This window comes from Onthophagus taurus, chromosome 3, assembly GCF_036711975.1.
Source record: "Onthophagus taurus isolate NC chromosome 3, IU_Otau_3.0, whole genome shotgun sequence".
In the NCBI taxonomy this organism is placed as follows: Eukaryota; Metazoa; Arthropoda; class Insecta; order Coleoptera; family Scarabaeidae; genus Onthophagus; species Onthophagus taurus.
Window position 1 is genome coordinate 23,033,780 of NC_091968.1, and position 22,797 is coordinate 23,056,576.

The window sequence follows — 22,797 nt, forward strand, 5'->3', positions numbered from 1 at the left end:
TGACAATTTTAAACTGTCATTTTCCGTGACATAACCTTAATTAAAAAAAAAACAATTTAAAAATTTTTTTTAAATATAACATATATATTTCTATACATTATCTTAAAATAGATTCTTTTAGCTATAATTTAAGATATGAATCAATTCTTAACACCTCAAAATAAGGTGCAAATCCAACTTGACAAGTTTTCATAAAGGATTCGATTTCAAGAAATTTTTTGCATCAACCTCAATTATTTCTATACATGATCTAAAAATAGATTCTTTTAGCTCCAATTTAAAGTATAAATCGTTTCTTAATTGCCCAAAATAAGGTAAAGGTGATAATTATTCAACATTTTATCTCTTTCTTAATAGATTAATTCCTCGATTATAACAAGGTTTGGAAAAATAATCGGTGGTGTTTCAAAAATTCCCAACGAAACCGAAGAACAAATCAAAAATGACCTTTACAAATTAGATACGGAGTCTTTATGCAAAGATGTTTGGCCAGCACTCGCTGTTATTGGAGGTAAAAATCAAAGTCACCCTATTTTTTTATATTTAATCGTTAATTTTTTATGTAGGTGTCGATAGAGGTTTAAGAATGGGAAGTATTTGCAAACACAAAACTTCTGGTCAAACGGGAATCGTGTTAGGAATCACAAAACGTGGTGTAACAACCGTAAAAATCCAATGGGAATCAGACGGCGAAGTAACAGACGTCCCAATAACCTATTTAGACTACATAGAACCGCTTCCGTTTAGTACATACAAATTAAACGGATTAACCCCGGATATCTTATCCCATCTCGCTTTATTAAGTGGAACCGTCGAAGACATTTATTTCCCCAAATACGAGTTAACGCAAGCCGAGAAAGATCTGCTTCAATTCGAAAATTTCGGGGTTAAACGAAGATATTCAATGGATACTTTAAAAACGTCCAACACAAAATCTCAAATCATCGTAGATGAAAAAATTCGCACGATGGAATCTCTCACTAACGAAATGGTTTCAAATATAATGGGAGAAGCGAAACGATTAAGTACAGAAAAAATTTCGGCCACGAAAAGTGACAGCGTTATTAAAGAAATCGATGATGAGGCGAACGAAAGCGATAAATTAGAAGCAAAAATTTTAAGAAATAAATTATTAGACATCGAAATCGATTGTTTAAGATCGTCTTTTCTACAATTTTCCGCGTTAAAAACTTTAGGGGCGATTTTAACATCGAGTAAATACTCGGAATTATTTCTAGTGGGAAATAGTTTTAATAAAGAAGGCGCCGATAAAGACTTATTAGACGTAATGAAAGTCGTGATGCATTCAATTGTAGAAAAAAGCACCCAACAATGCAAATTAAAGCACATCGTAAGCGTCGCAGAAATAGAACGAGCCGAAACCGTTTTGCACTCGAATTACGTTAAATGCCGTTTGGAAGAAGAATTAGATAAAAGCGAATTACGCCAAAGAGTTGATTGGTTGTTACAACAAAAAAGTAAATTCTCCATGATTTCATCCCCGATTAGTGGGCCTTCATCTTCGCGATCAACCGAACCGTTAAATCCGCGGTTTACAATTTCATTGGCAATCCCAACGGGGGGTTACATCACAACAAGATCGATTTACCCCGACTCAACTTCATCTCAAGGGGCTCAAATCGCATTGAGAATGCGTTCACTTAATTTAACCACCCAAGAAAACCCCGAAAACGATCCCGCGTGGCTTCGAAGACGATCAAATTCGCCACCTCCACCCCCGATAGCAGCCCCCCTTTTAGAAATGGGATTCACACTTTGTCACATTTTAAAAGCTATCTTAGAAACGCGAAGTTCTTTAGAAGCACCGGTTAATGCCCATAATATTAATCACTTAGCGATGTGGATGTTGGAACACCCCCTTTTAGAACCATGCGCTGAAGAAGATCCAAATGGAAGCTCAGTGGAAATCGCGCCGGTTCCTTCGCCGATTCCTCGAAGTGATGATGTTAGTATTACCCCGGGGATGGCGACGAGAATCGCAAGATTAGCCATGTTAGATCCGGAGGCGAGAAATCGGAGGGCTGTGTTTTTGAGTAGAAGGCGCGGAACTAGCGATAGCATCGAAAATTGGGATATAATGCAAGGGAATCGAGAAAGGAGGGAGCGACAACACGTTCGGGGCGAAGCTAATCCTTTGTTGAGGTTGCGTGAAGATGAAGCTAGTTCTACCGTTGAAACAATCGTAAGTAAATAAGTAAAACAAATTTGTATATAATTAAACAATTTTTTTTTTTAATTCCAAAGGTAAGAGTTAAAATGCACTTTGGTTTAAATTTATTATTTTCTTCAAAGAATTATTGTTTCTATTTTGACATATTTCGCCTGAACGATGCAGGCATCATAAATAAATTTATCAAAAAACACAGAACAGCTTAAATATACAGGTCCTGCAACAGTGCGTCAGGCATTCATAGCTCCTATAGTAATTAAGTTAGGAATTTCTTTCAAACGCAGACTTGTACTATATATATTATATATATATATATATATATTATATTCACATATACGGGCTGGTCGAAAAAAGTGTGACGACACAAAATGTATTTTTTTTAAATGGAACATCCTGTATTTTTTACATATTTTCTCTTTTATGTTATTTCTTATACCCCAAATTTTTTTTTAATTTGCTTTACTAGTTTACGAGTTATTAATTAAAAACCATAAAAAATCGTTTTTGTGCACCTTGTCTTCGATCTGTTTTGTTCGAACTACATAGTGTGAATTTTAATGCAAGAAGTCTAACGATACTTTGACATAAAACAGTTTTTTTAAATTTTATACAGATAGAGAAAATCAATAAATTTCAGGAGTAGGATCTAGGACAATTAAAACAACTATTTTAACATGCCAATATTTCGATTAAATTTTTAATCTTGCCAAAGTTTGATAATAATTTATTGTTTTCCACGTTTTTTGTATTAATGTTCGCCAGTTTCAACAACTTTAGGTATGTTTAAGAGCAAAATTTTTTAATGCTGTTTTTCTATTGATGTTTTGTCGTTGTAGAATCAAGCCCTGAGGAAGGTTAAAAATTTAATCGAAATATTGGCATGTTAAAATAGTTGTTTTAATTGTCCTAGATCCTACTTCTGAAATTTATTGTTCTTTTCTTACTGCTTACGGGATCAAACAACACAGATTTCCTGTTTTATACAGATGTCCAAAATTTTAAGAAGAAAATTTTTAAACAAATTTTTCTTAAGATTTTCACCTTGTATATTATTTTACTATCTTATACAGAATTTAAATACAAATATTTTTTGTAATACAAAGTATCTTAAAATTCTGGAGCGTTCTCAAGATATTTACCAAAAACCACAAATACGCCCATTAAAAAAATACATGTTGTGTCGTCACACTTTTTTGGACCAGTACAGTATATACAGTATGTCCGTAAAGTAACGAACATAGGCGATAAAATCGTAATAAACGGGTCTAAAGATTTAAATTTTTTTGCAATTTTTTGGTGTAGATTTTAATTTTTTTCCGCCATTCTTAAATGAATTATGACGTCATCGATATTTTTTTTCAAATGGCAATCCCCCATTATTATTACGGCATATGAAAGTGGATTTTGTTCTGAATCCAGTACAGTTAATATTAATGTTGGTTACATAAGAAAACTTTCGAAAGAAATTAGTTTAAAATTTAACTATTCAAATATGCTTAACATGATAAAAATAGCAGTAGCCATGAGTAACTATGGTAACCAATCACTTTAAACAATTTCCTAAGTGTCAAAATATGGTTTAGTAAGTAGTTGACCTCTTTAATACAACATATCCCGATCGTCAACTCATTAGCCAAAGTATGGTGAGCCTAGCTGTGAGCAAATTAAAAACCATGGGCACCCCTTGAAGCATTTCTCGAAGTCTGGCCTACCAAATGTTTCAGGGGAAGTTAAACAAAACGTGGTTTTAGCTGGGTAAGAGAACCCTCATGTTACTTCTTACTGTAAGGGGTATTGGGTCTAATTTGGACATTAGTAAACCGGCAAAATATCATTCCTATCAAGTAAACCTCAGTTTTTGCAACAACAATTTTACAACGACAACGAAGACTTTGCCAAAAACATAATTGTTACCGACGAGGGAACATTTACATTGAGCGGACAAATAAATAGACAAAATTGTCGATATTGGGCTACTCAAAATTCATATTGAGCAAGAAAGTCACACTCAATATCCGCAAAAGATCAATATGTGGAGCGAAATAGTACGGGATACTCCTGGGTCATTATTTTTTTGAAGAAACTTTAACTGGAAAGAGATGTTTAGATTTTTTCAAAACGATATCATTCCTTTCATAACAGCCAGATTTTCCGATAATGTTGACCCAACAAGATGGCACGCCACCACACTTCAACAAGCTATACTAAATCACTTTTTGACACTTAGGAAATTGTTTCAAATGATTGGTTACTATAGTTACTCATAGCTACTACTATTTTTATCATGTTAAACAAATTTGAATTTGAATAGTACTGGAAGAGTTTATTCGGGCATACCAAAGTCACCCGTGTCTTTGGCGAATTAAATCACCAGAGTATCATGATAAGTAAATATAGATTAATTGATAACAACGCCGATAAAGATGTTATTGTTAAGAAGTTAAATGCGTTGAGGACTAATTATTAAAGAGAAAAGGAAAAAGTCGAAGCATCTCGTCACTCTGGCATTGATACAGATGAAGTATATGAGCCGTCACTGTGGTACTACCATTTGTTTGACTTTTTGGGAGATCAAGAGACTCCAAGAAGTTCACTCAGTAAATTAATATGGGAGTAGGTTTTTCTTTTCATTAACCACTCTTTACACCATATATCACGTTTCTTTTTCCGCGTTTTCTTTTTATGGACAAGGCAAAAAGTTGCAAGTGCGAGCGCATCGTCGTCCGAACTCGACATAGTCCAAACGCAAACTGGCGCTTGTTCAAGTATACTTGTATCCTGTGGTGTCGAAGGAAAAGTTTACATACTTGTTCAAAAAGGCTATCAAGTTTGCAATTATGTGTGTAGCCACCTTTAGACCCGTTTCAGGGATTTTTCCATAAACCGTTTGTAATAATTTTATCACCTATATTCGTTACTTTATGGACACACCGTATAGTACAAGTCTGCGTTTGAAAGAAATTCCTAACTTAATTGGTATAGGAGCTATGGATACCTAACGCACTGTTGCAGGACCCTGTAGAACTATGAAACTACTCTCGTTTTAAACTTAAATAGTCAATAACAAATAATTTACTTCCAATGTAGGTAAGGTAATTTTCAGTAGGTTTTCACTTTTATGAAAACCGTTAAACTTAGGTATACTCTATTTTTTAATTCGAAGGAGTGTTTTCAAATTGAAGCGCCAAAAAGCAAGCTTGCTATTTTGCTCAGTTTTAAGCAAAAATTACATTAGAAAAATTCTAGATGTTGTCGGCCTCCCAGAAACATTCGGGTTTATCTGCACGTCTCTCAGTATAGCTAAACCCGAATCTTTCTAGTTCTAGGTCTTGTATTAGTTCTAGTGATAGTGTTAGTGTAAAACTTGAACTAACACTAGATCTAAAACTCAAAACATTCAAGGTTAATGTTTTTTATTCTCTGTCTTGTTTTTTGAGATAAATGCATCATGTTTGGACACATTTTAAAAGTTTTTTAATAAAGAATACATCACAAAAGAACACCATGAAGTTGTCCATTTGTCTATTATGTGATAACTAATTTCAGGTGTAAAATGTCAACCTCAATTTTGACATATTTGTAATCTTCATTAAAAATCCTTTAAAATGAGTATAAACACGAAATATTTATCTTCAATATTAACGAAGTTATGGTCAACTTCCGGTTAGAAATGACAACCTCAATTTTGACATATTTGTAACAGTCGTGAAAAATCCTTTAAAATGAGCCCAAACACGATACGTTTAATTCCAATATTACTCGAGATATAAGCAACTTCCGGTTTAAAATGTCAATTTCTCTTTGATATATTCTTAATTTTATAAAATGTCTTCAAATTTGTCACAAAAACAAAAATATAATAATAAAAAAAATCAGAATTAAGGTTGGTATTAATATTTAAAAATTAAATTGCTATCTTCATTGTTGCTAACTTCGGGTTTAATATTTTTTATTCTCTTTCTTGTGTTTTGAGATAAGTGCATCATATTTGGACACATTTTAAAGCTTTTTTTGATAAAGATAAATCATCATGAAAGAACACCATGAAGTTGTCCATTTGTCTATTATATGATAACTGATAACTAACTTCAGGTATAAAATGTCGACCTCAATTTTGACATATTTGTAATCTTCATTAAAACTCCTTTAAAGTGAGTACAAACACGACATATTTATCAATATTAACGAAGTTATAGTAAACTTCCGGTTAGAAATGTCAACGTCAATTTTGACATATTCTTAATTTTTATAAAATGTCTTAAAATTTGTCACAAAAACAAAAATATAAAAAAAAATCAGAAATTAAGGTTGGTATTAGTATTTAAAAATTAAATTGTTATCCTCATTGTTGCTAACTTCGGGTTTAATGTTTTTGATTTAAACTTTTTGTTTTTTGAGATAATTGCGTCATGTTTGGACTCATTTTAAAGGTTATTTTATAAAGATTACGAATATATAATCTGTTTTTTATTTAAATCAATTGTCAAAGTGTCGTCAAGTTGGTATTGAAAGTAAAACCGCATGTCGTGACTTTTACTTTTACAAATTTGTTAAGATTGATTAAAAAACAATTTTCATATAATTTTTTTGCTGCTAAATCTACCATAAAAATGTTAAGAAAGGGTGGAACGGGATGTCAACTGTCTAAACGCGAAAAAAACTCTATAATTAGGTATTGTGAAGAAGTACAGACGGAGACACCAAATACGAATTTAAAATATATATGTGATAAAGCTTCACGTATTTTTGATGTATGTGTATTGCACTTGAGTGTTAAAATTAAATTTATATTCAACATAATTGTATTAGGTTCACAGCACGACGGTTTTTAAAATTATTCAAACCTACAAAAAATATCAAACTGTAAAAAAACCAAAAACACAAGGGCGTTGTAAAATGAACTACAAAACGGATAATAATTTATATTTTATTAAAGAAGAGTTAGGAAGACAAATACAAAAATTGCATGAAAAGAAACAGTATTTTAATCTTAATGATTTACTTAATTTTGCAAGAAATGAATGTGATTTTACTAATGGTAGACCAAAATTACATACAATTATAAAATCTATGGGATATAGATATAAAAAGATTAGCAATAGAAAAGTGTTAATTGAACAACCACATATAGTTTCAAAAAGAATTACATTTTTAAAGACATACTTGCAATACCTAGAATCCGGAGAGTATACTTTTGTTTTTCTTGACGAAACTTGGATTTACGAAAATGGCACCCAAGTTTATCAATGGGTAAATGAAAATGAAAGATTCGGTATTCCGCAAAGAGCAGAAGGCGAAGGAAAAAGATTTACAATCTTGCACGCAGGCACTTCGTCAGGGTTTTTGCCAAATTGCGATCTCTTGCTCAGTGACAACACGGAGCACAGAGATTATCATAAAAATATGACGTCAATTATTTTTATGGAATGGGTGAAAAATCAATTACTTTCAGCATTAAATAATTTGGGTGCGGTGTGTGCGGTAGCAATGGATAATGCTCCATATCACTCAAAACAAATCGAGAAAGCTCCAAGTTTCTGCACAAAAAAAATGATATGAAAAAATGGTTAACTGAACATAATATACAGTTTGAACCAACCTTAAATAAAAAATCGTTATGGGAAATAATCCGTTATTACAAGCCTCAAATTGAAAAATCCTTTGAAATTGACAAATTAATAAGAGACCATGGCCATACTGTTCTTCGCCTTCCTCCATACAATTGCCAATATAATCCCATTGAACTATGTTGGGCGTTCTTAAAAACTTATTACAATAAACATGTTCAGTCCAGCTCGGAGAAAAAGATTTGTCGTGTCAAGGAGACTTGGCAAAAAGCTCTTGGTCATTACACTCCGGAGATGTGGGCAAATAGTGTTCGCCACTGTGAAGAACTAATTAAAAAAGATTGGACAACATTAATGGGAAATTCATTAATAACTGATTTACCTCCTGTCATCATCCAACTAGCGGAAGACTCAGATTCTTCCAGTAATTCTGATTTTTAAACAATATTCAAATTTTAATTATAGCACTTAATTATGTTACTGTTGTGCACTTAATATATTGCTCACGAGTTTTAATTTCAAAACGTAGATATTAGCCAAGTGACGAGAGATTAGTGGCTTCGTCTTTAAAGTGACAGTCAGTGACAACTTCGTTTAGAATATACACAACCTTACTTATTATTTAGTGGAAAATATTATAAAGCGTGGTCATAGAACATGGTATCTAGGGTGGTACAGACCGTTTTTTTATAAAAATTTGGCAATGACAATTGATTTAAATAAAAAACAGATTATAATAATAAAATTAAAGTTGACGTTAATACCATCAAAATTATTTTTAAACGCACTTCTAAACACGAATATTTTTAGGTTTAGTGTTAGTTAAAGTTTTTGTGCAATAAAAATATACTACATAGTAATATCCTAATAGTTCTAGGTCTTGTGTTAGTTCTAGTGATAGTGCTAGTGTAAAACTAGAACGAGCACTAAAGCGAGAACTAGAAATCAAGACTTCTGTACTGTTCGTGCATTTTACAATTTTATTAGTAATAACTTTTAATCTGTTCAATTTTTAATTTCTTTGTTTTTGTGTGTGAGAAAATATTTTTTATGGTAGTTTTTTACATTTTGGAATGTTTATCACTTGCATTTTATGACAAAGCTTCTGAAGATGACTTTTACTAGTCGAAACATGTAAAGCTGCATAATTAAAATAAAATAACCAATATAAGTACAAAGAAAACATCTTCATCCTTATTTTTATTAATGAATACTTGGTTAATATGGATTATGAATTAAATCAATTTAATAGTATTTCTTTCAATTTCAATAAGATGTTCCAGTTTGTTAATAAAAATGTTAGACAAAAGTCTACTTAAAGGAAGTTATTAAATTGGCAGAAATTTTGTTCAGTACATATTTTCAGAAGATTATGAAAATGTGATGCATTCTCTGAACCAATTTTATTAATTAACAATTCCCAGCTAAATCTAAAGTTTTTTTGTAAGTAAATTATTTAAGTTTAAAACGAGAGTAGTTTCATAGTTCTATATTTAAACTATTCTGTGATTTTGTTGAGGCGAAACATGTCAAAATAGAAACTATAATACTCTTACCTTTGGAATTTAATTATAGACTGGTTAAAAATTTAATATTAATTACGATTAAATCTTTTTTAGTCAATGGATCCAATAAACCCCGATAAATGTTATTTATGCGGCCACATAGCATCAAACATGCTAAATCATTTAATAACAAACCACGCCGGATGCGGAGTAGCCGTAAATTACGGCCAATGCGGATTCGCCTCCGGCGCTTATTACCTCCTTTGCAACGCTTGCAGTAAATTACAACTTAAAAAAACCATAAACGATGGAAATCACGTTTATTACCAAGCCCCGGATATAATCTTCGACGAAAACGATGTAACGGAAGAATACACTTGCTCACTTTCTTCGTTAAACTCATACGACGAAACAGAATTAATCCAATCATTAGAAATAAACGAATCAATCCAGCGGAATTTAGCCCCGTTTAAAGACCACGATCCTTTGGGGGCGGCAATAACCCCTTCGGTGATTATACAAGATTCCGAAATTAAATCAGAGTATCAAATGAGATATTTAGGAAGTCAAGCCTCTTTGTTAATAGCCCCTCAAAATCGAATTTTAGCACTTAACCATCTTACCAAGTCGATGCATATCTTATTATCAAGGAATATAACGTTAAATTTATTATCGTTATTATCAATTGGAGCGAATTCGATTAATTTAATAAGGAATTTAAAAATGATCGGTTTATCTGATATAAGAAAAGTGGTGAAATTGATGACTTTAACCGCGATGAATCGCGTTGAAATAGGGAACGTCCATATTAGAAACGACCATATTTACTCATTAACTGTAACGAAATGTTTCTCACAATTTTTAGGAAGTTTATCAAGTGCTTCTTTGAATCATTTAAGTGTTAGTATAGCAGCTTTAGCCTCGAACGATGTTGAATCGTCGAAATTAATTATTGGGATGTGTACGAAGGAATTAATGATTGCTTCGACGAGGAATTATTTGCCGAAATGTGAATTTGCCGTTACGCAGTCTTTAGTGCAGATGTTATCATCGCACGGGGGATGTTCTTTATTAGAAGTACCCAAAGATGATACTTCAATCCCATCTTTAATCGATTCGGATTCATTAACAGGCCCTTTAGCCTTAATAAACGCGTTATCGGCGTTCGTTTTATCCGGGAAAGTGTCCCAAGAAAATCGACAATGGGCGGCGCAACAATTATTTAAATGCGTCGCGACGAAAATCCAAATGAATTCGTCGTTGGATCAAATTAATTACGCGGATTTATCGAATTGTTTGCCTCAAAAACAGCTGATTAATTTAGAGGGACACGATAATCGAGTTAATTTGCTGGATTATAATTTAAATTGTAATTTATTGGCTTCTTGTGGTTACGATGGGACCGTTAGAGTTTGGTCGTTTGAAAACGAAACTCAACCCCTTTTAGAGCACACGTTCGTTTTTTATCAATCGACCGATTTATTTGGGTGCGAACTTCAAGATAAACCGATTTCGCATTTAAAATGGTCAACGGCCGGGAAATATTTAGCGGCCGCTATGGAGAATGTCGTTAATATTTGGCCACTTCCTAAAAATGACGCCACCAATCCCGAATTAGCGAAATGGTTCATGGAAAATCAAGAAGAAACGATAACCGCGATGGAGTGGCCCAAAAATAAAGAGTTTTCTCATAGCTCAAAGGAACATTTATTGATTGGGAAAGTAGATGGGTCGGTTACTTTAATGGCGTTTAGTGAAGGGACGAGATCTGTTGAAACGCTTTTTAATTACTGTTTAAATTCGACTGTGGATCATATCGCTTGGTTTCATGAAGACCAATATTTCGCGATTGGGTACATGGATGGTACGTTAAAATTGGGGAGTATTCACGAAGATACGCGAATTATAACGACGAGGGCTCACGAAAACGAAATCACCTCAATCGATTGGAACTCGACCGGAAGTTTATTAGCGACCAGTTCTGATTTAACCGTAAAAATTTTTACAATCATTGAAAGCAAAACCGATTTAATTCACAGTTTAAACCATACCCACGAACCAACCGTTTTGAAGTTTTCGCCGATTATTGGAAATTCCTCGAAGCCGTATTTATTAGCTGTTGGTATGTAATGTCTTTACTTTATGATTTATTTTTAGTCTGTTTCGGTTATTAGAGTTTAATTTAAACACAAAGTGTTAATTTTAAAACATATTTTATTCCCCTTTTTAATACAATTATTTCGTTCGCGAAATTTATTTTACCAATGAGAGTTTGCGTAACACTTCTAATACTATTCTATCTACTTATTCCTATTACCTACGTCGCACAGTGTTAGGAAGTTATGAATATCTGGCCAAAAATCTAATCACAACTAAATGCAGTTGACAATGTTTAATACCATTATAATATCTCCTTAATGGTTAGCTAGGATTTGTTTCATCTATAAACAGTGCTTAAAACAGAATTTAGGATTTTGAAACGAATATTTGAAAATAAAAGCGAAACAAAGGTTTTGTTGTTAAACATCCAAATGTTTAAGCTATATACACTATAATATATACAGGTGTCTCACGTAACTGGTTCGTAAAAACTTTTTAAGGTTCCCCTATTCATAGAGGTTTGAAATTTTAGTAGCATAGGTTGTTAGTAAACAAGTTGTTAATATTAAGACTCGTTACTACCATCTTCTGGTTAAGCTATCTAAGGGATTATTACCACGGTTACGGCTATTTTACGTGCTCTGATTGGGTTTATCTACAAGATAAATTTAACTAAAAGATGGTAGTAATGGACCTAAATGAATAAAACTAATCGCCAAAGGTGTGAAGAATGGGGAAAAGGTTTGGAAAAGAATATTGATTAACGATTTTTAAACGTACCTGTTTAATTCTTAACCGTTTTTTAACCTCACTTTCAACAAACGTCAAATTGCGATATTTTAAAATTTGTATAAAACGAATTACTCACGCTGGAAACTTATAATTAGGTATAACCTAATCTCAAAGGATCCTCTATAACCCCAAAAAGTTTCATTTCTTACATCTACATATACTATTTGAGAAAATAATATTTTTTTTAACCTCTCTTTTTACAAACGTCAAATTGATGACATAAAAATTTATTGAAATGATAACTCACGCAGGAAGCTTATAATTAGGTGTAACCTAACCTCAAACGTTCCTTTATAACCTCAAAAACTCTAACCTCATTTTCAACAAACGTCAAATAGACAAGTTTTATAAATAAATATAAAATTATTCACCTTGGAAGCTTATAATCAGCTATAACCTAACCTCAAACGTTGCTTTATAACCTCAAAACGTTTCATGTCAACAATTTTTATAAATTTAATATATAAAATGAATAACTCACTTTGAAAACTTATAATTGGGTATAACCTAACCTCAAATCATCGTTTATAACCTCAAAAAGTTTCATTTCGTAATTCCTAACCATTTTTGAGAAAATAATTTTTTACTCTAACCACATTTTCAACAAACGTCAAATTGATAATTTTAATAAAGTAATATAAAATGAACTATTCAACTTGGAAGCTTATAATTAGGTATAACCTAACCTCAAACGTTGCTTTACAACCTCAAAAAGTTTCATTACTTCTATTCTAATACTTTTAGAGAAAATAATTATTTTCTTTAACCTCACTTTGAACAAACATCAAATTGCCAACTTTTAAATTTATATAAAATGAATTGCCCACCCTGGTAGCTTATAATTAGGTATAACTTAACCTCAAACGTTCCTTTATAACCTCAAAAAGTTTCATTTCTTAATTCCTAACCATTTTTGAGAAAATAATTTTTTACTCTAATCACATTTTCAACAAACGTCAAATTGATAATTTTAATAAATTAATATAAAATGAACTATTCAATTTGGAAGCTTATAATTTAGCAAAAGTTAACCTCAAACATTCCTTTATAACCTCAAAAAGTTTCATTTCTTAATTCCTAACCATTTTTGAGAAAATAGTTTTTTTTACTCTAACCACATTTTCAACAAACGTCAAATTAACAATTTTAATAAATAAATAGAAAATGAACTATTCAACTTGAAAGCTTATAATTAGGTATAACTTAACCTCAAACGTCCTTTTATAACCTCAAAAAGTTTCGTTATTTATATCCTAATACTTTTAGAGAAAATAATTATTTTCTTTAACCTCACTTTCAACAAACATCAAATTGCCAACTTTAAAATTTTATATAAAATGAATTGCCCACCCTGGTAGCTTATAATTAGGTATAATCTAACCTCAAACGTTCCTTTATAACCTCAAAACGTCTCATTTCTTAATTCCTAACCATTTTTGAGAAAATAATTTTTTACTCTAACCACATTTTCTATAAACGTCAAATTGACAGTTTTAATAAATTAATATAAAATTAACTATTCAACTTGGAATCTTATAATTAGGTATAACTTAACCTCAAATGTTCCTTTATAACCTCAAAAAGTTGCACTATTTTTATCCTAATACTTTTAGGAAAAATATTTTTTTTCTTTAACCACATTATTAACAAACATCAAATTGATAATTTTAATAAATTAATATAAAATGAACTATTCAACTTGGAAGCTTATAATTAGGTATAACCTAACCTCAAATGTTCCTTTATAACCTCAAAAAGTTGCACTATTTCTATCCTAATACTTTTAGGGAAAATAATTTTATTCTTTAACCTCACTTTCAACAAACATCAAATTACCAACGTTTAAATACTATATAAAATGAATTACCGACCCTGGTAGCTTATAATTAGGTATAATTTAACCTCAAACGTTCCTTTATAACCTCAAAACGTCTTATTTCTTAATTCCTAACCATTTTTGGGAAAATAATTTTATTCTCTAACCACATTTTCTACAAACGTCAAATTGACAGTTTTAATAAATTAATATAAAATGAACTATTCAACTGGGAAGCTTATAATTAGGTATAACGTAACCTCAAATGTTCCTTTATAACCTTAAAAAGTTGCACTGTTTCTATCCTAATATTTTTAAGGAAAATAATTTTTTTCTTTAACCTCACTTTCAACAAACATCAAATTACCAACTTTTAAATACTATATAAAATGAATTACCGACCCTATTAGCTTATAATTAGGTATAATCTAACCTCAAACGTTCCTTTATAACCTCAAAAAGTTTAATTTCTTAATTCCTAATCATTTTGAGAAAATAATTTGTTACTCTAACCACATTTTCAACAAGCGTCAAATTGATAATTTTATTAAATGAATATAAAATGAACTATTAAACTTGAAAGCTTATAATTAGGTATAATCTAACCTCAAATGTTCATTTATAACCTCAAAAAGTTTCACTATTTCTATCCTAATATGTATATGATATTTCCTTTCTTTCGCATTACAGATAACATTATGCAAGATATTTTTCCATTACAGGTACATCTTATGGAACAATTTGCGTGTGGAGATTCTCCTTAGTTGATAAGAACCCCGAAAAAGTTATGAACGTTCAAGGACATTCTTACGATCCCGTTACTTCGGTTGAAATTCACCCCTCCGGGTTATTAATGGCAACGGGGAATGTAAAAAGACCAAGTGGGGTTATGAATATTTGGTCGCTACACGACGGGAGTTTAGTCCAAACGATTACAGGAAGCGGGGGGATCGACCGAAATGGGTTATGTTGGTGCGGGGAGGATTTAATCGGGTTAGGATTCACCCGCTCCAAAACAGTCCAAATTTTAAAATATTCAATCCACAACTTCATGGAGAACAAATCAGTAACAACAGCGCGTTGCACTTTACTCAAAAAAGGAATTAAAGGTTTAAAAAACGCCCCAATTTTCACAATTTTAATCAAAAATCTTCCAAGTATCATCGAAAACCAATACGCCCAAGAAAAAATGATCGTTCAAACCGGGTTACAATTAACCCATAGTACTTATTTAAAAAGCCTCGTTAATTTAACTGTTTTATTAGGGATACATAACGTTTTGTGTTACCCGATTCTCCCGTTTAATAATAAAAAGAAAACGATTTTGGATGATTTCCAATGGTTGGAAACGTTCGCTGAAGCCACAAAAATCGCTGATGGGTTGATTAAACGCACCGAAATTCCTATTAATATGATGTTAGAAACGATTGAGGATGATTTGTGGTGTCACAATTCGATGTGGACGACGACTCAAGATCGGCAAATCATGCAATGGGTTACTCATCGCCCTCATGATTGGCAAATTGGGGGGACTTGTAAATGTTATTTGTGGGGATCTAATCGAAGCGGGCAATTAGCTGAAGTTACCTCGAATAATATGTCACAACCAGTCGAATCATTTTCGATGGCAAAAAAAATTATTTGCGGCCATAATTGTACTTTTGTCATCCAAGCCGATGGGACGGTTTTAGCTTGCGGGGAAGGAAGTTATGGGCGATTAGGACAAGGAAATTCGGACGATTTACACACATTAAACGTTTTATCGTCACTTCAAGGATTCGTTATAACCGATTTAGCAACTTCCGTTGGATCGGACGGGCATAGTTTGGCTTTAGCGGAAAGTGGTGAAGTTTTTTCTTGGGGTGATGGCGATTATGGGAAATTAGGCCATGGAAATAGCGATCGACAAAGACGTCCACGCCAAATCGAAGCGCTACAAAACGAGGAAGTGATTCAAGTCGCGTGTGGATTTAAACACTCCGCCGTTGTAACAGCGGATGGGAAATTATTTACTTTCGGAAACGGCGATTATGGCAGATTAGGTTTGGGGTCAACTTCAAATAAAAAACTCCCTGAGTATGTTCGATCACTATCTAATTATAAAATAGGACAAGTTTCTTGTGGTTTAAACCACACCGTTTGCGTAACTAAAGATGGTTTTAACGTTTTTACTTTCGGTGAGGGGGATTATGGGAAATTAGGGTTGGGGCATACAACTTCAAAAGCAACCCCGCAATTAGTTAAAGCGTTGTGTAACGTTGGAATTAAAAAGGTAGGGGCTGGGACGAATTTGACGATTTTTTTAACGAAAGATGGCGCGGTTTATGTGAGCGGGATCGATCGGAATCAATGGCAAATTAATCCAGGGGAACGCCCCGAATATAAACCCCAAATTTTACCCGGATTAATTAAATTTTTCATCGTTGATTTCGCAATTGGGACAGAACACGTGTTATTTTTAACTTCCTGCGATAAAATCCTCGGATGGGGGATGAATTCGGACGATCAACTCGGTCTAATTCATAACTCGATTATAAAAGAACCCGAAATCATTAACCAACTATCGAATCGCGGGATTAAACAAATCTCAACCGGGCGAACTCACAGCGCAGCTTGGACTTCACCCCCTTTACCTCAAAGAATCCCCGGAACAACGCGTTCTTTAACATTCGGGATTCCCCAAGAAATCCCAATGCAATACAACAACTTAAAAGGAATTTCAACGAGCGCGATTCAATCACGATTAAAATTTTTATACAACTTCTCCGACAAATTATATTCGTGTTGGCCCCTAATCCCGTTGAGTTCTCAACAAGAAGATTTACACGTCCCCCCATTAGAAGGATTAATCTCGCCTAAATTACGCCCGTTATTAGCCCCGAGGGTTTACACTTTACCGTTAGTGAGATGTATCGGAAAAACGATGGTGCAAGGTCGAAATTACGGCCCTCAAGTAACCGTTAGAAGAATTCTCCCCAAGGGAAAAAAATCGAAACCGATTTTTATTCAAGTCGCTAAACAAGTCGTTGAAATGAAACCGAACGAGTTAAGATTGCCATCAAGAGCTTGGAAAGTAAAACTTGTTGGGGAAGGTGCCGATGACGCCGGCGGGGTTTTTGATGATACAATAACGGAAATGTGTCAAGAATTAACATCCGGGGTGGTTCCTGTTTTAATCCCAACCCCGAACGCGGTTGATGATGCTGGGTTTAATCGGGATAAATATCTCTTTAATACGCAAATGAGTAATCCCCAACAATTGCATTGGTTTAAATTTTTAGGTAATATCATAATTCTTTTAATAATTAATTAATTAATCTTTGTATTATTAATTCTTAGGGATTTTATTCGGAGTCGCGATGAGGACCAAAAAACCTTTAGCTTTACCAATCGCCCCAATTATTTGGAAACTCCTCGTTGGGGAACCGGTTGATATCGACGATTTAGAAGAAGTTGATACAATGTATGTTCAAGGATTAAAAAGTATAAGAGATTTCCATTTGAGCGAAGTCGACGGGAACAGTTTCCAAGAAGTTTTTCCATTAGAAACTTTTGAAAGTACAAGTTGTACTGGGGAGGTATTTATTTAATTTATTTCTTCTTTATTAAATTATATCGATGATACTATTTGTACAGGGCTTTTAAAGGGAAGCTCCTATTTCTATAAGAGATAGAGGAAAAATGATATCAGTGTCTGAGGCTCGATTTTTATAAGAAACTTAATGGCGAAAACCGCATATCGATATCTCTTACGGTTTTAGAGATAGAGGGTGTTTTTCAAAAAAGTGCATTTTCGAAAAGTCGTCATTACTTTTTTCTTATTGATAAATCTTCCTTTCTGTGAAAACATTTCCAAAGTAACTTTTTATGTAGAATTCGATGGAATAATTTAGCTTTCCCTCAAAGCAATCTTTTAGTATTTTTTTGTTAATTTATTGTTCATTCCCAAAAAGGCATAAGAGTCCATAACAGGTATATAAACACTAAAATATAACAACAACGCAAGAAGAAGTTACATACATACATACATATACAGGTGTCCCAGACCACCCGTACCAGCCAATTTATTCGGAAACGGTGAGTCCTAGAGAGTTGAAATAATAAATTCGTCAACTAAAGCAGACACCCTCCTTCTAGATAGTGTGTTACGACCGACCAACAACATCCGGAAGTGGGTGCAATTGAGTAGTACTTTAATATTTTATATGTAAAGAGGGGTCAATTACGATATCATCGTAAAGAACTCTTCAATAGAAATCTCTTTCGCTTGAAAAAAATTTTTATATTGCTAATCGTTTTCGAAATAATAAACCCTAATTGTTGGTACTTTTTACCGGTGTTATTTAAGTTGACAAATAGATGTCGCTATTCGTCGTTTTGAAAAATCGTGTTATTTAGAAATGGCTGGTTAATAACAAGAAATTGTTTTTACTAACAAAATGAATAAAATAACAAGGAGTTTTTTTTACCACAGAAGAATATTACAAAACACTAAATAATAAAACTTAATAAATTAAAGTAAAAATACCAGTTCTTATTAAACAAATGAATAAAATAACTATGGAAAGGAATTATTTGGACGACAAAACGACACAAAACGCTCAATCTAATAAAAAATTAACAAAATCAAGATAATAAAGATTATAAATGTTCAAATTGTCTACCATTTTGAGCAACACATTTTTCAAGCCGGAGCCTTACACTATCTACCGCATTTAAAATTTCTCTTGCACTTAAATTCTGACACGCTTCTTGAATTCTGTTCTTCATTTCTTCCTTTGTTGGTCGATGTTTATAAACTAAATTCTTAAGTCGACCCCAAAGATAGAAATCAAGAGGGGTCAAATCGGGTGATCGTGCTGGCCACGCCACACAACCTCCTCTTCCAATCCATCGCCCAGGGAATTTTTGGTCACAAATCGCACGAGATACCGCAGCATAATGTGCTGGGCAGCCATCTTGTTGTAGCCACAATCTCCTCCTTATTGCTAGTGGAATGTCACCCAACAAATCATGCTGCAATGTGCCAGCAAGAAATTCCGCATACCTGCGACCATTGAGAGTGCCATCAAAATAAAAGGGCCCAATTATGGTGTCGCCCAAAATCCCGCACCACACATTTAGAGACCACAGATTTTGATTGTTCATTTCAACCATCCAATGGGGGTTAACTTCTGACCAGTAGTGGGCATTGTGCAGGTTTAACTGCCCATTACTTTTAAATGTCGCTTCATCTGTCCAAAGGATATTCCGATGAAAAAATTGAGTTTGGCCTAATAACCAATTACAAAATTGTAATCGGTTATTAAAATCTTGATCTCTTAATTCTTGGCAAAGATTTACATGATAAGCGTAAAATTTATTTTCTTTTAATATCCGTTGGACTGAGCTCTTGGTGATATCGAATTCCCTTGCCATATCACGGACGGATAAATGAGGGTATAACTCAACACCGGCTATTACCTCCGCTGTTCGATTGTCTTGCACGGTTCTTTTTATTCTGTGTCTGATGTTGTGATGAGGACGAACTACCCCAAATCGCTTAACTCTATGTACAAGCAAGACGACTGAAGACATGACGACTTTGCTGTGGTCGGTAAGGAAAGCGCTCGGCATACAATCTTTCGGCAGCCCGAAAATTTTGTCTGCATTCCCCCAATAACATCAACATGTCATACACTTCTTCATTGTTGAAAGGCATGTTGATGTTTAAATAAAATTCTAATTAGTTGTTCAAGATAAATACGAAGAATTGATAACTGCTAGTTTCACAAAGTTGACGTTCTGTCGACGAATAGCGACATCTATTTGTCTACTTAAATAACACCGGTAAAAAGTACCAACAATTAGGGTGGATTATTTCGAAAACGATTAGCAATATAAAAATTTTTTTCAAGCAAAAGAGATTTCTATTGAAGAGTTCTTTACGATGATATCGTAATTGACCCCTCTTTACATATAAAATATTAAAGTACTACTCAATTGCACCCACTTCCGGTTGTTGTTGGTCGGTCGTAACACACTATCTAGAAGGAGGGTGTCTGCTTTAGTTGACGAATTTTTTATTTCAACTCTCTAGGACTCACCGTTTCCGAATAAATCGGCTGGTACGGGTGGTCTGGGACACCCTGTACAACAAAAAAAAACATTTCAAAATTAGTTTAACCTAAGATTAAGGTAATAAACCCTTGCTTCTCCCGCAAAGGGGCCCAGACCATTCTGATTCTTCTTTGATTCTTCTTTGAGAAAAAACAAAACAAAAATTAAATTAAATAAAACATAAGAAGCAAATGCGGACATTGGGTCGTACTTGTAGTCATTTCAGCGCTGCCATTAGTCGCAAAAATTAAGAGTTTAACTGACCCATTTGTTGATCAAATAAGTCACCAAAAATATGCTTTTTAAAGGTGGACATGCTTGCCAGTTGAATTGTTTCAGAGCGTATATTATTGTACCCTTTTACAATTTGATAGTGAAAACTCCTCTTGAATAGTTCAGTGTGGTGAAAAAACGGTGATAGAGTCCATAACCTTTGATTTGATGGGATTGAATACCAAGCCATGTTGGGTGGCAGCTAAAACAAGTTGTCTTAGCTCTGTATTCAATAAGTTAAGGTAGTGTTGTTGTTCTTGCGGCTTGTAAGATATGTATACTTGCGTATCATCTGCATAAAAATGTACGTTGCAATGCTTAAATATGTTATTTGTTGACGCTGTGTAGATTGAAAACAAAGTTGGGGAAAGCATCGAACCCTGCGCTACGCCTGCCTTGAGCTGTCGCACCGTGGATCGATGGTTAGGCAACTGCACAAGCTGTTGTCGACCACTCATGTAGCTTTCAAAGAAAGAAATCGCTGAAGCGTCTAAACCGTAGTATTTAAGAATTGTTAGCAAAAGCTTATGGTTTACCGTGTCAAAAGCCTTTGTGTAGTCCAACAAGATAAGAATGGTCATATAACCGCTATCTGTCGCACTTAATCGGTGACACACGCTAAAGCAGTAGTACTTCGACGTGTTGTTGTAATTAAATTAACGATTTTTTCTAAAACCTTTGACATTACGGTTAGGATACTAATTGGACGCAGGTCAGATGTGAGAATTGGATTCGCTACTTTCGGTATTGGAAGCATAACCGCCTGTTTCCATGCAGTAGGGAAAACGCCGTTTTTAATACAAAAGTTAATAATATGGGTGATGTATGGCGATAAAAATGGTATACAGTGCCTTAACAACTTAACAGATATTTCCTCAGACCCAATTGCAGTAGATCTAATTGATTGCAGAACACTGAAAACGTCATCCTCCGACACCGCTGACAGTTTAAGAGAACTACTTAAGTTTTCATTTACGCCTATGTAAATATCTCCAATAACTGTATTATTCGTGTTGGGAATCGAGTCAATAAAATAGTCATTAATGGCAGAAGCATCCGCAAAATGGTTAGGTAGTGCTCTATGTTTGGATTTAACTAAATTAGTCTTCTTCAACGCAGACCAAGACTCAGCCACGCTACCTGTATCCAAAAACTTTTGCAAATAATCTTTTTTACAATTACGAAGCATATTAGTAACCATGTTACGCGCTAACTTATACGTAAGGTACTTCGCGAGCGTTTAAAGGTTTGAAACAATTTATCTCGGGTTCGCATGGCTACTCTAACCTCATTAGACAACCACGGGACACTAGGTTTTGTAATTTTTACAGTTTTGAAAGGTGCATGTATTTTCACTAAAAAATTGAAATTTAGCATCAATGACATGTCATTCGTAAAGAATGCGCCAGGACAATGACTGTAGATGCTCATAAAAAGCCAACTCATTAAATCTACTGAAATCACGATATGATTTTAATATGGGAACCACTTTCTCCTGTGGTATATTAAATTCAGCAAAAACGGTGCGAATCAGATTTTTGGCCATATACAGGGTGGATCAGTTTTTAATCGGGAAACTTTACTAGGATGTACTACTTGCTAAAATAACACAAGTTTTTTATACAAACATAGGTTCGCAACTCCAAGCAGCTCATTCATAATTGCCTACATACAAATCTTCTATCTGTTATACAGGTGTCCCGTTAAGGGTACTGAGCGGCTGTATCTCGGCAACAGTAAAACCTATTCGGACATCGAATTTGAACCATACCGTACCCTTCTCACCAAAAACTACTTTACTTGAAACTTTTTTCGATTCGAGTTTTTATTTTTGAGATATAAGCCACATGTCATGTTAAATGAAACACCCGGTATATTGCTTCCATTTTATTCTGTCCTTCACTTTTTAATAACAGTTTATCATTAAATTTATTCTTAACACTATTAATCTTATTATGATGCTTACATTTTCTATCGGTTTTTGATTCTATTAAGTTTTTCTCAGCATTATTCATGCACTGCTTAATGGATATTTTAGTTCGTTCGGATAGTTTAGAGTGGATTTAGAGTGTTGAATGACAAATTACAAACCTTTCGTATTTAGTTTCATTATGGACAGTATTGTTAAAAGAAAAACACCAAAAAGGTATCCAAGAACTCAACGTGTATGGAAATTTGTTGGTTTGTATGCGTAAATACACCTCCAGATTTTTATGCGTATTTTCGAGAGAACCTAAGGTTTCATGATGGTAAGCGGTAGGGGTTAGATTATTAGATTAACGAACGACCTTGCCACCATGAACTTACTAAGTTCACACTGAAGTGTCAGTATATATCGATTATCATCATTATCCTGGGTTATGGATCCTACAAGGTCTAAATATACCTTCTGGAATGCTCACGACGCTGTTGTAATTGTTAGAGATTCGATTTGATTTTTGGAATACTTGTGCC

The 22,797-nt window shown here is 33.5% G+C and overlaps 1 protein-coding gene and 1 long non-coding RNA gene across 3 annotated transcripts in view; one reads left to right on the forward strand and one right to left on the reverse strand.

Annotated features, from left to right (window-relative positions):
* The window catches only part of LOC111421641 (probable E3 ubiquitin-protein ligase HERC1), a 54,998-nt gene that overhangs the window by 30,180 nt on the left and 2,021 nt on the right, over positions 1–22,797 (forward strand). Inside the window, exons 9-13 of the mRNA XM_071195389.1 lie at positions 358–511; positions 567–2,203; positions 9,378–11,385; positions 14,694–17,252; positions 17,311–17,549. Of these exons, the coding sequence (XP_071051490.1) occupies positions 358–511; positions 567–2,203; positions 9,378–11,385; positions 14,694–17,252; positions 17,311–17,549 (6,597 nt within the window). The remainder of the gene's footprint in view (positions 1–357; positions 512–566; positions 2,204–9,377; positions 11,386–14,693; positions 17,253–17,310; positions 17,550–22,797) is intronic.
* Positions 1–22,797, reverse strand: part of LOC139429558 (uncharacterized) — a 50,221-nt gene that overhangs the window by 9,969 nt on the left and 17,455 nt on the right. The gene's annotated exons all lie outside the window — the stretch shown is intronic.